The sequence below is a fragment of the Schistocerca americana genome, chromosome 9 (assembly GCF_021461395.2).
Source record: "Schistocerca americana isolate TAMUIC-IGC-003095 chromosome 9, iqSchAmer2.1, whole genome shotgun sequence".
Taxonomy (NCBI): domain Eukaryota; kingdom Metazoa; phylum Arthropoda; class Insecta; order Orthoptera; family Acrididae; genus Schistocerca; species Schistocerca americana.
Genome location: NC_060127.1, coordinates 68,640,730 through 68,658,431, shown reverse-complemented (window position 1 = coordinate 68,658,431; position 17,702 = coordinate 68,640,730). Strand labels below are relative to the sequence as shown.

Genomic DNA, 17,702 nt, shown 5'->3' with positions numbered 1-17,702 from the left:
TGAGACCAAGCAACAATCACGCCAGTGGCGGCAAAGCCGCGGAAATTCAAACAAACACAGTCTGCCGGTAAAGTCATGACACGGTCTAAGGCACTGCAGTCATGAACTGTGCTGCTGGTCCTGGCGGAGGTTGGAGTCCTCCCTCGGGTATGGGTGTGTGTGTTTGTCCTTGGGATAATTTCGGTTAAGTAGCTTAGGGACTAATGACCTTAGCAGTTAAGTCCCATAAGATTTCACACACATTTGAACATTTTTTTGAAAGTTATGACAACCGTTTTTTTGGGATCGGAAAGGGGTATTGCTGGTCGACTCTATGCCCACTGGGACCAGAATTAACGCTGACAGGTACTGTGAGACTCTGAAAAAACTCAAACGGGCAATTCAGAACCGGAGAAAAGGAATGTTGAGCAAGGGCGTACACATTCTCCAAGACAACGCTCGCCCACACATCGCTCGGCAAACCGTTGCTCTCCTGCAACAGTTTCAGTGGAACATAATCACCCACCCACCCTGTAGTCCTGACTTGGCTCCCAGTCACTATCACCTGTTCCCTAGGTTAAAAGAACATTTGGCCGGAAAGCGATTCAGCTTCGACAACGAGGTGAAAGAAGAGGTTCATAACTTTCTGAACAGCATGGCGGCGAGCTGGTATGACATGGGCATACAAAAACTGCCACAGCGTCTACAAAAATGCATCGACAGCAATGGTGATTATGTCGAAAAATATCTAAATGTTCAAGCTGTAAACTGATGTAAACCATTGTAGAAATAAACAGGTCTATGTACTTATAAAAAATAGGAGACCTTACATGTGGGATTACCCTCGTATTTGATTTCTAACTTTACGGATCTGAAATACGTAAACAGACTCGTTGCTTGGCCACGCTTTCCATGAGTGTCACACAGGACAAATGACACTGCTGGGCGAAGATCCATGTGAGCATATCTTTACTATTTCAGAATGCCGAGATACGACCTGCTGGGAGATCCAGTCGTGAAGGGCATCGCGCAGAAGCACGGCAGGACCACGGCCCAAGTCCTGCTCCGCTTCCTCATGCAGCTGGAGGTCGCAGTCATCCCAAAGAGTGTCAGCCCAACTCGTGTCAAGGAGAACTTCAAGGTAAGTACTCACCGGTGCTTCAGATTTTATTACATGCAGCATTCTGTAGGAAAAGACCACTCGTTATAACGGGTACTGAGGCTGGAAGTGACGCTGGGTCAGTTCAGATATTCATTCCAGATCCCCTACACGGTCATCACTGGGACACATCCCAGCACAACGGTATGGTCCACAAAGAGACCCAATTTTTACTAGCACTCCGATAGTTAAATAAGTGACTTAATGAACCACAACGAAAAAAACCTACATGTGCATAGTGTAGCACGGCATGCACTTAAATTTAATGATTCATTAAAAGACAATTCCATCTCCCACCCCGGCTGTTATACAGTCGCTGTCATTTAGACCACACCAGGAACTGTTTTCGGCTATGTACCATTTTCAAATTCTACTTCTAGCTTTCCAGGCATTAATACCAACTTGTGGGGTCTGTTGTCATGGTTAACCAGATTTGGCGTGTTAATTGTAAGGGGTGGCCGGATGCCCTTCCTGTCGCCACCCCATATAACCCCCCCCCCCCCCCCCGAGACAGAAAGTGTGTACCCCAACTGTCTGTGTCTAGTGTAATCCATATAATAGTGCGAATGTGTTGCAAATGTCTGCAAGCTGTGTAACTGAGGCGGAACGTGGGGACCAACCCAGTATTCACCTAGCGGGATGTGGAAAACCGCCTAAAAACCACACTAGGCTGGCCGGCACACTGGCCCTCGTCGTTAGTCCGCCAGGTTGATTCCATCTGGGGCCGGCGCGCCTACCCAAGTCCAGGAAGCAGCACGTTAGCACTCTTGGCTACTGTGGTGTGCGTACTGTAAGACCTTCAGTACACACACCATCAGATTATTTGACTTGTCGCTCTAGCGAAGTAGGCGAGTGTCAGCAATATGTCTCGTGGTCTTATCGTGGCGTGTTTATCTTCTGCCGTTAGGTCAGACGATAGAAATGCCACTTGCACGCTTAGGTTAGCAGATTGACGGTGACCAACTTTAAACAGAACTTGATTAATTTTCACACACATCTATTAAAATAATAACAAGCATAAAAATTACTTAACTTGGTTCTGGATGCTATTTACAATTGACAATCTGAAGTTCCTTTGGTCTTCATACGTTAATCTTATTCTCACATATCTCTGATGCTTGACAAAGTGTCTATACATGTATCTTCATGGCTATGTACAGTAGTATGATAACCTTATTAGGCACAGACTGAAACTTGACTACAGACTAATGCAGACTAGTGCAGACTAACGCAGACTGACTAATCGGGGGTCTGTACACTCGTTATAATACCTCGCGTGTTCAGTTATCGCTGCGCGAGTGTGATCCGCGAGGAGAGAAGGTTCTACGTTAGCAGCAATCTCATTGACTGCGTTAAATATTAATACGCGGATCGGCGGAAGCAGAATTTGGTCCGTCTCTAAGGCAGCGCCATCTCGTAGTGCGGAGGCAGAAGAGCGCTGCGCCTGTGCTGTTGTGCTTAGCGGGGCGCGCTCTAGTGGGAAAAGTTGTGTACGCACTGACTACACGGAACTATGTACACAACAGCTACCCTGGAGGGTATTCAAATGCTACTTCTATAGTGGTAAATTTGCGCCAGCGCCCTCTGTGTGCATACACAAATTGTGTCTGTTATTTAGTGTACAAAACCAGTCCACATCGCCTTCCACATTCAAATAATAATGAACTAACTAAAAAAGAATATATAACAGTCATGTAGCTATCTGTTTATACGAAATTCTGGAAGTGGTGGCCATGGGCATCCAGGCATCGCTGACTTCATGTGATGATGTTACCAGCAAGACACTGTAATTGCGCAGGCGTGGTGTTGTCAATTTCTCTAGTAATATTCTGTCTGAAGACAATATTATGTGTGAACTGATAGCATACACTTTCCTTCCTAATGCGCCCTTTAAATAAAAATCACACAATGTTATGTCTGGCGACCTTGAGGGCCAAAGGCCTCTGTTGGCAGATCTGATTTCAGGTAACACGTTAGTGATGTAGGCCATACTTTGGATGGATTTGTGACCGGTTGCTCCATTTTGTTGGAATACGGTATACAGCTTCTCTGCATGTGTTAATTGTGCATAGCGAGAGTCAAAGATCTCTAGACATCTGCCACTATTTAAGGTGTAATTGAAAAATGTGGGGCCAATAATATGCATGACGGACAATGCACACCATACACCTACCTTCTCTGAGTGGAGAGATACTTCATGCAGAGTATGTGGGTTGATCCGACCCGTATCTGCAATTCTGCGAGCTCGCATAAACTGACAAATGAAACCAGGCTCAGCTGACGTGAAGTAAAGCAAGGAGCCCAAGTAACCATTACCAACTGATGTTGACAGGCAGTTACAATAATGAAGTTTTTTTCTCTGATCCTCGAATATCAACTCTTGCACTACATTCACACGATAGGCTTTTAATTTCATATCCTTTCGTACACGATGTACGACATACACCAACCTGCTGTGATAACCTCTTTACCGATTTGCGGGGACTTCTTGTGATGTCCATGCGAATTCTGTCAGTAGTTTCAGGGGTCATCACTGTCGGTCCATATGCCTCTGCACATTCTTAACAGATCCTACAGTCCCCTATTACTTGTACAGATCTTCAATAGCGCTGGTCGTGAGGAGTTTCCTACCAAGAAACTTCGCTTAAAACATTTCTTTACATTCCTTGACGAAGCCTGTCTTTGTATAACACTCCACAATATCAATTCGCTCTTCTAACGCAAACTGCCCCATTTCTGCAACAACTCAACAGCACGAGCTTCTCACAACTGATGCACGAACACACAGCTGCACTCAGCTTTTCCATAAAATGCAGTGTAGCCAACTTTCGAGATAGTGTTGCCACTTCACAAGCAATTCGACTAGAGATGATTAAGTGGTAAGTGAGGCGTTCCGGTTTTTATGTGCGACACCTAGAATAAATGCTATCGTAGCAGACAGGAGCTGCAACAATGTTCCATATTCCTCAACAGTTTAAAATAACGTTACTGCAGTGCTGTATGTACGTAAACAAAAATGATATTTTGAGTCGTTGATGTGTACGAAACATTGTTACGAGTCGAGAATACAACGACTGCGGTTGATGCTCAAATGATAGACGTGCTTTTGTATACACCCTCATAGGTATAGCACCTGAAAATGGCGCATCACTGATGGTGTGAAACAAATTAGTAACGGTCAAGGTAAAAAATGGAATTATATTTTGAGAATTTTGGATCCTTGCTGCCTCATTAAATATTCTTATTAAATGATTCATATCTTCTAAAAACTTAACTGAACTCCATCCGAATAGGCCTGGGAAGGCCCAGCAATACCGGCCGACCGCCGTGTCATCCTCAGTTCTTAGACGTCACTGGATGCAGATGTGGAGGGGCAAGTGGTGAGCACACCACACTCCCAGTTATTGTTAGTTTACGAGACGGAGCCACTACTCTTCAGTCAAGTAGCTTTTCAATTGGCCCCAGAAGGGCTGAGTGCAGCCCGCCTGCCGACAGCACGCAGCAGACCAGTCGGTGACCCATCCAAGAGCTAGCCATGCCCAACAGCGCTTAACTTAGGTAATCTGACAGGAACGGGTGTTACCATGGCGGCAAGGCTGTCAGTGATTCATATACACTACCTAATAAAAAAAAGCGAAGCACCCATAAGGCGAAAGGAAACGAAATGAAACCTCGCAGGTTGAGAGGATACATGACGTTATTAAAGTGATAACAAAATCGAGTCAGATTTGCAATGTTACTTTTCTTTATTCTCCTGTAGTGGGAAATCTTGCATTGTGGTTACATTATATTTCTTGTTGTGATAGCGGTCTTCACAGTGACAGGTTGAGGTTAGTTGATTGGTTTGGGGGAGAAGACCTAACAGCGAAGTCATCGGCCCTATCGGATTACGGATTGATGGGGGAGGAAATCAGCTGTGCCCTTTCAAAGGAACCATCCCGGCACTTGCCTGAAGACATGTAAGGAATTCACAGTAAACCTGAATCAGGATGGTCAGACCTCCCGAATTTGGGTCCAGTGAGCTAAACACTGCACCACCTCGCTCAGTAATTTACAAGGCATTTGCCGCTATAAGCCTGCTTATCAGCAAGACGACGCACCCATTCTGACCTGGGCCCTTGCACTGATTCGGCTAGGAAGGGCGTCATAAATCCGAAGCATACTCTCCTAAATTAAGCTGGCCCATAACTATCGTAACTCGTCGTAGATATACTGACGCTGCAATGGTGTTGACGTCCGAGCTGGTCCCCCACATGTTCTATTGGGGACACACCAGCGGATCTTGCTGGCTGCTGAAGTACCTCAGCATAACGCAGACGGTTCATAGAGGCACATGCTGTGTGTGGAAGAGCGTTGTCCCTTTTGAAAAATGCCACGGTGCTACTACCACAGGAGAGGTAACACATGAGAATTAAGTATGTCCTTATGCTGTGAGGATTCCTAACCAGCCGTGACGTGAAGTCGTATCCGATGGCCCCTCCCCCGCCCCCCCCCCAAACACACCCGCTGTGACGCCGGGAATAACATCTCTGTGCCTCTTCAAAACACTTGAAGAATGGGACCATTCCCCAGATCACCGTTATACTCGTCAGTTATGGTCATCTGGGATGGTGCAGAACGGATATTCATTCATGAACACAGCGCGACGCCATTCACCATCACTCCACATTTCTCAGTCATAGCACCATTCCTTTCACAGCCGTATGTGTTGCGGTGATAATGGCAGGTTATTCATGGAACGGTAATTTCCTAGTCCGACTGCTGCCAGCCAGCTGCTTGCAGAATGACACAGAGTGTTGATGGCGGTCCACTATTTGTTCTCGGATGTCAGGCGCAGATATAAAGCAGTTACAATGTGTGTGATGCACAGAGCAGCGATCCACCCTTGTGGTGTTCAGACGTGGTAGACCAGAACCCTGAGGATGAGTCTGCCTGCCCTAATAGTCTATTGCCATACAGTCCAACATCGGGCCATTGTCACATATGAAGATCAAACAAATCTGGATATGACACGATTCGATCAGCCAGCCGAATGGAGGCTCACCTGAGGCCCCTTTCAAATTCTGTCAGGTGCTGATAACGCTGTCTCGTACGAGTACACTGCATCTCCTCCGTCACAGTGATGACACAACGTCTGACGCTGTTCCCTCCCCTTGTACGAATGCTAACCAAAATTTCTGAGAATTTCATTCTAAAAAGCAGAAAACTATACGTACATACTGTTGCCCTCCATCAACTTGAAAGTAGTTGCCTCAGGCATATATGCAATGATCCCAGCGTTGTTCCCAAATTTTGAAGCACTCCTAGAAGTCCGCAGGGTGAAGGGTGTTCAGGACGCATTCCAGTTCCAATTGGGTGTCTTCAAACGAGTCAAAACTTCGTCCTTTCAATGCGATTTTCATATTCGGCAACAGGGCTAGGTCTGGCGAGCAGAGAGGGTTAGGGGCCGTTGCCACGTTTTCTTTGGCCAGAAGAGCGAAATGTACACGAGTGAATTGTCACGGTGTACCAACCAATCTTTCTTTTATCAAGTTACCTTCCATTAAGAATGTGGATGCACTCAACGACTGTGATATAACTTTCAAAATGGTAAAGAGTAGTCTTGAATGATATGTGACAGAAACACGAACAAGGGACTGACGTACTAGGGCATGCATTGATACCACACACATCAAAAAAAGTTTTGCATCACCCCAGTTCCCAGAACTCCTGAAGATAGACGTTGACTGTGGATATTATATCACAGATACAGTTCCTGTGACTGTTCAGAGACGCCACTAAACCCGCCCAAAGATATAAACAACCATGCATGAGCAGTGCCTATTAGACGGAGCGGGTCCGACAGCCGATCCGTTCCAGTCATTCCACCAGGAAGGATGTACACGGCTCGTGTTGTCTGTAGTTCAACCACGCCTAGATGGTCGATACCGCGGTTCGATCGGATCCACATTGTTACTTTGTGCAGGAAGGGCTCTCGACAAGGGAAGTGTCCACGCGTCTCGGAGTGAAAAAAAAATGGTTCAAATGGCGCTGAGCACTATGGGACTAAACTTCTGAGGTCATCAGTCCCCTAGAATTTAGAACTACTTAAACCTAACTAACCTAAGGACATCACACACATCCATGCCGGAGGCAGGATTCGAACCTGCGACCGTAGCAGCAGCGCGGTTCCAGACTGAGGAGCGTCACAAATTTGTCAGTCTGGAACATTATTCCCCTCACAAAGCTATCTTCTGTATTTACTAGGGTAGTTACTACAATTTTCAAGATGTCTGTGATAACTTTCGAATACAAGTGTGAGAACTGTACTGCGTCTTTCTTCTATCGCATTTAACCCAGCCAACTAATGTGTTTCGTTATAACCGCGCCCTTATAGGCATCTAGCTCTGCCGCTGCCTCTACCGCAAATGAATCGGAGGCGTTGACTGCAACATACGTAGGAAACGCATACCCTCTCTGACCTATACTCGCACGCCATCAGCCATGATCACCCAGCACAGAAGCACACTGCCACACAAATGTTGCTACAAGGACGACAACCCGCTCCATGAGCTGTGCCACCTACGCAAGGTCTTCAGGAATAACGGCTACAGCGATTACCAAATAAATGAACTGACCTCAAGCATAAAACCGCGGACGAGGTGCGGGAAAAAAGTATGATATAAGCTGTCTGTTCAAAAGACACAAAATCAAATCACCGTTCGAGCCTCCGTGAGAAATTCGCCAATTATTGAGACCAGTTAACCCTCTGCCCACAAGTTGGACTGGAAGGACATTAACAACGAGGTCGGTTGGGATACCATCCACTGAAATACATTTGTATTTTTAAGTATAATTAAATGAACCCTAACTGATATTAACAAATCAAATATTTGTCTCTATTGTTGGGAAAAATAAATAATAAAAAGCAACATTTTGTAGAAATAGATAACACGTAACTGTATGCCAAAAATCTTCAGCGTTAAAAGTATTATTTTACTAGTGCTAGGTCACAGAGACACCTAGGTACTTTTCACCACATCACTTGACTAGATAACTACAGTCTAACAAGACAGACAATCTAAATAAATAAAAATTAATTACCGCATGTATGAAATATCACCTCTCTAGAACGGCGTGACCGATTTGGTTAATATTTTTATATTTGGTTAGAAAACAAACGACGAAATGATCTATTTATATTGACTGTGCAATGGTGTAAAAAATGTATTTTTCCTTATGATATGTACGTTTCTTCTATGATAATCTTAAAATGAACATTAAAAACAAAATCTTATAGCACTATGGGCAAAGTAACGTAGATGAAGTATTGAATGAGAGAACGGATTATAAATGAAACTAAATTTAAGAAAAATGAGAAACAAAAAAAATGAGTGCAATATAATGGTGAAAAATATCTGACGATAAAACTGTAGAAATTAAATTGAAGTTAACACATAAAAATAATTAAAATCAGGTGAACAAAGAGTCCAAGTGGAGAAAAATGTTAGGAACAGAAATGAGAGCAATTGAAAAACTAAATACCGTGATTAAAATGATGTGACAAAGCAATAAAGATAGAAAATAACATTTAACCCAATTAACTGATTAAAAATAATGACCAATGTCACTTCGAATAAGATTTATAAGTAATATTAAGCCAAACATCTTAACTAATACGCTGTACAACCGATCTGATGAGTAAAACATTTTCTCAGCTCTAGAACATCAAGCAAATTTCCGGATTTCTTTTTCGTCAGTTACTCACAAAAGAGGGCTCACCAGGCTGAATGGTCGTAAGGTGTGATCCCTGGGACCTTAGCCTACATCACCACATAGATGACTTCATAAAGTCAATCCCACCACTGGGGACCTCTTCCTAGAACACGTGGGCTCCACAAGATACCCACTTACCCTGCGAGAGCGGATATTTTGATGTCGGACAAGCAGTGCGCACAGTAGAACAACACAGGATGGAGTGCGAGAGGTTTTATTGCCTATGCTATCCTGAAAATACTTCAGAAAACGGCCGCCAGATCAATATCAGGAATCGTGAACCCATGTCTTCTGCTTACCTGACGAATCGCTATCTACATCTACATCTACATGATTACTCTGCAATTCACATTTAAGTGTTTGGCAGAGGGTTCATCGAACCACAATCATACTATCTCTCTACCATTCCACTCCCCAACAGCGCGCGGGAAAAACGAACACCTAAACCTTTCTCCTCGAGCTCTGATTTCTCTTATTTTATTTTAATGATCATTCCTACCTATGTGGGTTGGGCTCAACAAAATATTTTCGCATTCGGAAGAGAAAGTTGGTGACTGAAATTTCGTAAATAGATCTCGCGGCGACGAAAAACGTCTTTGCTTTAATGACTTCCATCCCAACTCGCGCATCGTATCTGCCTCACTCTCTCCCCTATTACGTGATAATACAGAACGAGCTGCCCTTTTTTGCACCCTTTCGATATCCTCCGTCAATCCCACCTGGTAAGGATCCCACACCGCGCAGCAATATTCTAACAGAGGACGAACGAGTGTAGTGTAAGTTTTCTCTTTTGTGGACTTGTTGCATCTTCTAAGTGTCCTGCCAATGAAACGCAACCTTTGGCTCGCCTTCCCCACAATATTATCTACGTGGTCTTTCCAACTGAAGTTGCTCATAATTTTGACACCCAGGTACTTAGTTGAATTGACAGCCTTGAGAATTGTACTATTTATCGAGTAATCGAATTCCAACGGATTTCCTTTGGAACTCGTGTGGATCACCTCACACTTTTCGTTATTTAGCGTCAACTGCCACCTGCCACACCATACAGCAATCTTTTCAAAATCGCTTTGCAACTGATACTGGTTTTCGGATGACCTTACTAGACGGTAAATTACAGCATCATCTGCGAACAACCTAAGAGAACTGCTCAGACTGTCACCCAGGTCATTTATATAGATCAGGAACAGCAGAGGTCCTAGGACGCTTCCCTGGGGAACACCCGATATCACTTCAGTTTTACTCGATGATTTGCCGTCTATTACTACGAACTGCGACCTTCCTGACATTTCATAGACAAAGAATGTCCATGACTTAACATGTATGTAATTTGCTCCATTTCTCATTAGCGATTGCACTATAATAGACCACAACTGTAGAGAACGCATTTTTTTCTAATTTAACGCATCTAACATGATGATGCGGCTTTTCAGTTAAGAAACGAGTCGTTAATATTTGCAAGAGCAGCAAATCGGTTCACGACGTCTGCTTTCAGCAGCGGTTGTCCCTCATGCGAAATGGAGTGTAGAGCACTTCTTGGGACTTTCAGTCAGAAACGTAAGACAAATATTACTTTCAAATTCATTCGACGCCTCTCGTAAATCGAGAAGTCAGTACGGAGTCAGTATGCAGTGGTAACTCAACAGTGCGTCCTACGAGGGAATGAGGTGCCATTTCGATATTTTGGACTGAATCTGGCGCGACATCCCTCAGAAGAACACCTAACAACTCTATCAGTCAGTACCGAACCGAATAACTGCTTGCATAAGGGCGAGAGGTGGAGCAAAGCGTTATTTGACTTGCTCAGTTAGTGAGCTCTTTCTCTTGAATAAATCATCCAATTATTCTGAAATTCTAATCAATTGTATGTCTCTACATGTACATCCATTCGGATAATTCCTACGCGGTACTTCGCCTTTTTTTCCTTAAGTGGGGTAGAACGTCAAACGGGCCGACTTGGAGCAGGAGAGGCACCACAGGATATTTTAATTTGCACTGTCTATACTTTTACAAATAAATTCATAAATATTTATGAGCGTCACCAGGAAGGATTCAGGATTCACACTCACAGCAGTGGAAGTTCAAAAACATAACAAAATAATTTTTTTACGTACGAAATTTCATCGTTTTTTCACTTACTATTATTGGCTGCATTTGTTGCTGTAGGTACACTTTTCTTCATAAGTAAGAGAGGTTCTTCGATGAATTTTGCACAGCATACAAACGATACTTACAAGTATATGAAACTCTAGAATTTATTTAATTTATCGCAAAATGAATGATCTGTTACATTTTAAACTTCATGTTTAGAAAAAACTCAAATGTTATAGTTATAGTTAATTATAGTTACTGTTAATTATCTCAATGTTTACCACAGTTTTTGATAGATTTGAAAAATTCTAGAGTTTTGCATTAAGGAGTTTCTGTTTAGTAAGCATACCAAGTTTGAAAGTAATAGCATATTTTGGATGTTACATCTACCTAAGTACAGATTTTTGTGTTTTGCGGAAAATGGCCGTTAAAGTTTCTGCCTGTATTTGGCATTCTTTTAGAACCGTCCAGCACCATAAGCAGGTTCTTTTCCATTTTAGAAATCAGTTTTCTTCTTTTTCACATTCCTATGATGCACTCTTCTTGATTTTATCACCTCCAAGAATGATTTTTCTGCTTTCACTACACGCTCTCCGTCTATCGCATACAAAGCTTTGATCCAGTTCACTCCGGGCTTAGTTCCCATTTTCTCTACAACATATTTCCTGCTTTGCACACCATCATTAAAACATGAAACTGCATTATAAACACCATTAAGAAGTGCATGTCTTCCCACAAAAATTGTTTTTGGCAATCTTTCCCATACCCATTGGTTAACACTTTTATTTGGGTTTTGGGTACCGCCAGGAAGACATTTCTTCAGTAAGTTTTCATTTGCTAGGTCCCTGAATAAAGGTTTGATGGCTTCCATTACAGCAGTTGGTAGAGAATTCCTGTGATGATACTCTTCACTTGCGTATGACAGAAGAATGTGCCTTATAATCTCTCAAATATATACGTTTTACACATCAAAGTATTCAGGAAGATGTGTGCCACAAATTAGACATATTTTTGAAAAATCGAAATTTTTTAAATTTTTGATGTCCCTCCCCCCTTAAAATGTAGTACGAATCGAAAGGACGAGGTATGATGAGACCATTCACGAAGATCGATAACTGACCTCTGTTCGAACTCACTTGTATGCCACCATCATGCCGTTTGGAGTTTACGAATCGTAATGATACTTGCTTTGATATTTCCATCTTCTTCGTCCAAAGGCTTTTCACTCTGTGCGCCCAGTGAAGCACTCACCTGTCTATCGACTCGAGGCATGTTTGCGCCACATCTCTCTAGTCTTGCATATTTATGATCAGCTCAAATCAAATGGTTCAAATGGCTCTGAGCACTATGGGACTTAACTGCTGAGGTCATCAGTCCCCTAGAAGTTAGAACTACTTAAACCTAACTAAGGATATCACACACATCCATGCCCGAGGCAGGATTCTAACCTGCGACCGTAGCGGTCGCGCGGTTCCAGACTGTAGCGCCTAGAACCGCTCGTCTATGATCAGTTCTACACATCGTCTGCAACTAGATTTCTGTGGGCCACTCCTTCTGAGTGTTGCAATTCTCCCATCGTTACTGTACATTACAACTCAGTTCCAGGTCAAAGCACACTCTTTCTTTGTCTAGACTGTGACTCACATTTAAGAACTCGTGTTAACTACACTAACTTAAATTAATGGAAAACTTACCAACTTTCAGGTGTTTGATTTCGAGCTCTCTCCAGATGATATGGAAGCCCTAGAAGCGCTGGACAAAGGACGGAAAGGCAGACTGGGAAGCGAACACTCTCTCCCTGGGTAACTACACCACAGTATTCCTTTTTTTTTTTTAATTTCATTGCGCACTCATGCTACTTACATACTTGTTCGCTTAACCCGGCTCTTTTCGAGAGATGTTTGACTCTTTTCAGATATTTGTTATCGATCATACAGTAACGACAATAAGTTCATTTACTATCTATTATGTTATTGCATAAGTTCGTAGCGCTTTTGTTTTCTATGTTGGTAATTCTGTTGCTATGGGCTTATTTATCAATTGTCGTTTTTTATTTGTAGTTAAGGGAAGGTTTAATATCTTTTGCTTCAAAAAATGGATTTTTTAAAAAAATCACTTTTTTGGATCCATAAAAGTGTTTAGAATCCACCCCTGAAACAGTTTTTCCGAATACGGAACGGAAATGTTTGTTATTCGCGGTTGAACAAAAAAATGCACCTGCCTGAAATCGGCCTCTTACACGCACCAGTTTTTTTCTTTCGGAGGACGAGTTATTTGTACCGGTGCTTGGGAGGAAACACACAAAATTCAAATGAAAGTTTGAACGCGTGTGTTTGAAAGTTAGCCCCCAAACATTTGCATTCCGGTGCGAAGACTGTGGAGATTGCGACTTTCCTGGCAGTGAGCAGCTTCAACGAAGGGTATTCAGCAATTCTGAAGACCATGACAACGATGGACGTCACCCTGCGACTCTATTCGACGCAGTTCGCCAAGCATTCAGACGACCACCGGATTCAAGCGGCCGAAAACAGCTTGTCACCGGCCGTACGAGCGGCTCTGGGGCAGCGCAGGATGGCCCAGGTCGAGCAAAACGCCCTCTGTGATGAAGAGGAAGGACTAGTTTATGGAGCCGGAATAGCAGATTGAACATACGTTGCATAATATTGCATTTACATGTAGTCAAAATTTCAAACGCGTTTTTCTCGAAATGACGTTTTTTTTTATTACTCTCTATCTACTGAATCTACTGAACCGATTGGCATGATTCTTTGTTTCGGACGAAACTAACTAAATTGTCTAGGAGTTGTACCACTTTTATTCCGATCCATCAACTATACATATTTTTACTTGGCGGATGAAGTCGAAAAATCGATGAAAAAACCCTACTTTTTTCAAATGGCCGCCATTTTGTTTCCTATGGTCCAAATAATTTAAGCGAGGTACAACTCCTAAAGAATTTTATATACTTCGCTAATGTCAACTCAAATTTGATTTCAGCCGAGCCGGCTGACCTGTGACATACCGGATGTGGAGGTCTACATCGAAAATTTGTTTCATTCCGACGGCACTTCCACCTTTGCTCTTCGACATAACATTTTGACCACATTTGACATTGATATCTGTAACACATACCGAGAAAAAAATTCTCAAAGAACATGCTTTTCTCGGGCCAAAGATAGTAAACCTCCCCTTAACTGTTGCTATTTGAGTTTACATATTGTCATTTTGTCATTTGGAGATAATGAGTGAGCTGTGTACGCTAGGAGATGGAGTGCCATTTGGAGAAATTGGAACATTTCCTACATATTCTTCTGACTGACTTCACTTGAGGGGTAACAGTAGCAGAGGCAGCCAGAAACATTTGCGCCGTGTGTGGGGATAACGTCATTGGACAGAGCACGACAAGAAATTTGTTTTGTCGCTTTAAGGTTGATCGTTTTGAGATTAGTGACTGTACAGGTTCAGGAAAACCTTCCAGATTTGATGCAGATCGTTTAAACGCAGTACAGAACGATGATCCACATCAGTGGACTCGAGAACTGGCAAATGTCATCAACTGTGATGATTCCTCCATCTTGCGACATTTGCATGCAATGCACAATGTTCAAAAATCGGGTTTGTAGGTCCCGCATGTTCTAAGCCAGAACCACAAAAATCAGCATCTGGCCATATACACTACTGGTCATTAAAATTGCTACACCACGAAGATGACGTGCAACAGACGCGAAATTTAACCGACAGGAAGAAGATGCTGTGATATGCAAATGATTAGCTTTTCAGAGCTTCCACACAAGGTGGGCGCGGGTGGTGACACCTACAACCGATTACTCATACACAAACAGCAGTTGACCGGCGTTGCCTGGTGAAACGTTGTTGTGATGCCTCGTGTAAGGAGGAGAAATGTGTACCATCACGTTTCCGACTTTGATAAAGGTCGGATTGTAACCTATTGCGATTGCGGTTTATCGTATCGCGACATCACTGATCGCGTTGGTAGAGATCCAATGACTGTTAGCAGAATATGGAATCGGTGGATTGAAGGTAATACCGAACGCCGTGCTGGATCCCAACGGCCTCGTGTAACTAGCAGTCGAGATGACAGGCATCTTATCCGCGTGGCTGTAACGGATCGTGCAGCCACGTCTCGATCCCTGAGTCAACAGATGGGGACGTTTGCAAGACAACAACCATCTGCACGAACAGTTCGACGACGTTTGCAGCAGCATGGACTGTCAGCTCGGAGACCATGGCTGCGGTTACCCTTGACGCTCCATCACAGACAGGAGCGCCTGCGATCGTGTATTCAACGACGAACCTGGGTGCACGAATGGCAAAATGTCATTTTTTCGGATGAATCCAGGTTCTGTTTACAGCATAATGATGGTCGCATCCGTGTTTGGCAACATCGCGGTGAATGCACATTGGACGCGTGGATTCGCCATCGCCATACTGGCGTATCACCCGCCGTGATGGTATGGGGTGCGATTGGTTACACGTCTCGGTCACCTCTTGTTCACATTGACGGCACTTTGAACAGTGGACGTTACGTTTCAGATGTGTTACGACCCGTGGCTCTACCCTTCATTCGATCCCTGCGAAACGCTACATTTCAGCAAGATAAAGCACGACCGCATGTTGCAGGTCCTGTATGGGCCTTTCTGGATACAGAAAATGTTCGACTGCTGTCCTGGCCAGGACATTCTCCAGATCTCTCACAAACTCAAAACGTCTGGTCATTGGTGGCCGAGCAACTGGCTCGTCACAATACGGCAGTCGCTACTCTTGATGAACTGTGGTATCGTGTTGAAGCTGCATGGGCAGCTGTACCTGTACACGCCATCCAAGCTCTGTTTGACTCAATGCCCAGGCGTATCAAGGCCGTTATTTCGGCCAGAGATGGTTGTTCTGGGTACTGATTTCTCAGGATCTATGCACCCAAATTGCGTGAAAATTTAATCACATGTCAGAGAGAACATTTGTACTGAAATGAGGATTGACGCATTGTTGGGTGAACCATTCGCAGAAGTGTACCCGTGGAGGCCAATCAGCTGCTGATAGTGCCTGCACACGTTGTACATGGTACGGAAACAACTGGTTCTCCCGTAGCACTTTCCATACAGTGACGTGGTCAACGTTACCTTGTACAGCAGCAACTTCTCTGGCGCTGACATTAGGGTTATCGTCAACTGCACGAAGAATTGCCTCGTCCATTGCAGGTGTCCTCGTCGTTCTAGGTCTTCCCCAGTCGCGAGTCATAAGCTGGAATGTTCCATGCTCCCTAAGACACCGATCAATTGCTTCGAACGTCTTCCTGTCGGGACACCTTCGTTCTGGAAATCTGTCTTGATACGAACGTACCGCGCCACGGCTATTGCCCCGTGCTAGTCCATACATCAAATGGGCATCTGCCAACTCTGCATTTGTAAACATTGCACTGACTGCAAAACCACGTTCGTGATGAACACTAACCTGTTGATGCTACGTACTGATGTCCTTGATGCTAGTATTGTAGAGCAATAAGTCGCATGTCAACACAAGCAGCGAAGTCAACATTACCTTCCTTCAATTGGGCCAACTGGCGGTGAATCGAGGAAGTACAGTACATACTGCCGAAACTAAAATGAGCTCTGACATGGAAATTAAGCGTTTCCGGACACATGTCCGCATAACATCTTTTCTTTATTTGTGTGTGAGGAATGTTTCCTGAAAGTTTGGCCGTACCTTTTTGTAACACCCTGTATAAAAGTTGTGTTTAGTAAACTTGCAGAAAAACGCTACGAACTTATGCACCAACCCAATAATTTACTTGTTACTGGTTCATGTTTATACAATGAAACCCGACGCACCTTCATTTAAAATGTAGGTGAATGAATAATCCATCAAAGCGATTCTTACGAATCTCTTCTTCTTACGAATCTCTTCTTCTTAAAAATTTAATCTAGCCCTACATTATAGCTCCATAACTCACTGTGTACTTTCCAACTCTTGCACTTCTGTTTCAGGATTGGGAAGCACCCAGAATTCCCTTGGTTTGAACGCTATTAGTTCCGAGGAGTAGAAGACTGCAACTACACAAAGAGTCAGCAGTGTGGTTCCGACTGAAGTGTGCCTGCATCACATAATAATCCTTCACCTTTGAAAATGTTTTCCTGACATTCCCTTTGTACTATTACATTACTAATAAAAACAAATTTCTTAACAAACCACAGCAATGCCTGTTATTGTTATAAATTTCCATTCAAACTCCATTCACGCTGCTGTATTGAAAATCACTTGCTTGTAACTACCTAGAAGTGGATAACTTGAAATAACAAGAGATTGCTGGGAGTTTCAATGGACGGATCACACGATTCACATCACAGGGAACATCATTACTATGGAAGAATGGGTAGATTTGAAAAATCAGGTAATGAGGGCAGCAGAAGATCAAATCAGCAAGATCCAATGGGAATTTTTAGACAACTCGTGATATTCTGAATTCAGCTGACGAGAGGAGAAAATATAAAGCGAAAAGGGCGAAGAGGAAGAAAAGCACCTAAAAGAGACATTAGTAGAAAGGGAAAAATGACAAAGGAAGAATGGCTCTTTGAAAAACAAAAATCTGTAGGGCATTTACGGCTCTGGGAAAGGCTAGATGACAACAGGAGAAATATGAAAGAAATCTTTGGATGAAAGAGAAACAGATGTACGAGTAACATGACATAAGATTGCAGTCCAC

General features: G+C 43.4%; 1 protein-coding gene across 1 annotated transcript in view; it reads left to right on the top strand.

Moving 5' to 3' along the window:
- The window catches only part of LOC124550874 (1,5-anhydro-D-fructose reductase-like), a 43,714-nt gene extending 26,588 nt beyond the window's left edge, over window positions 1-17,126 (top strand). The window contains exons 5-7 of the mRNA XM_047125625.1: window positions 961-1,120; window positions 12,689-12,786; window positions 16,987-17,126. Coding sequence (XP_046981581.1) covers window positions 961-1,120; window positions 12,689-12,786; window positions 16,987-17,029 — 301 coding nt within the window. The 3' untranslated portion in view covers window positions 17,030-17,126. The remainder of the gene's footprint in view (window positions 1-960; window positions 1,121-12,688; window positions 12,787-16,986) is intronic.
- The last annotated feature ends 576 nt before the right edge of the window (window positions 17,127-17,702 follow it).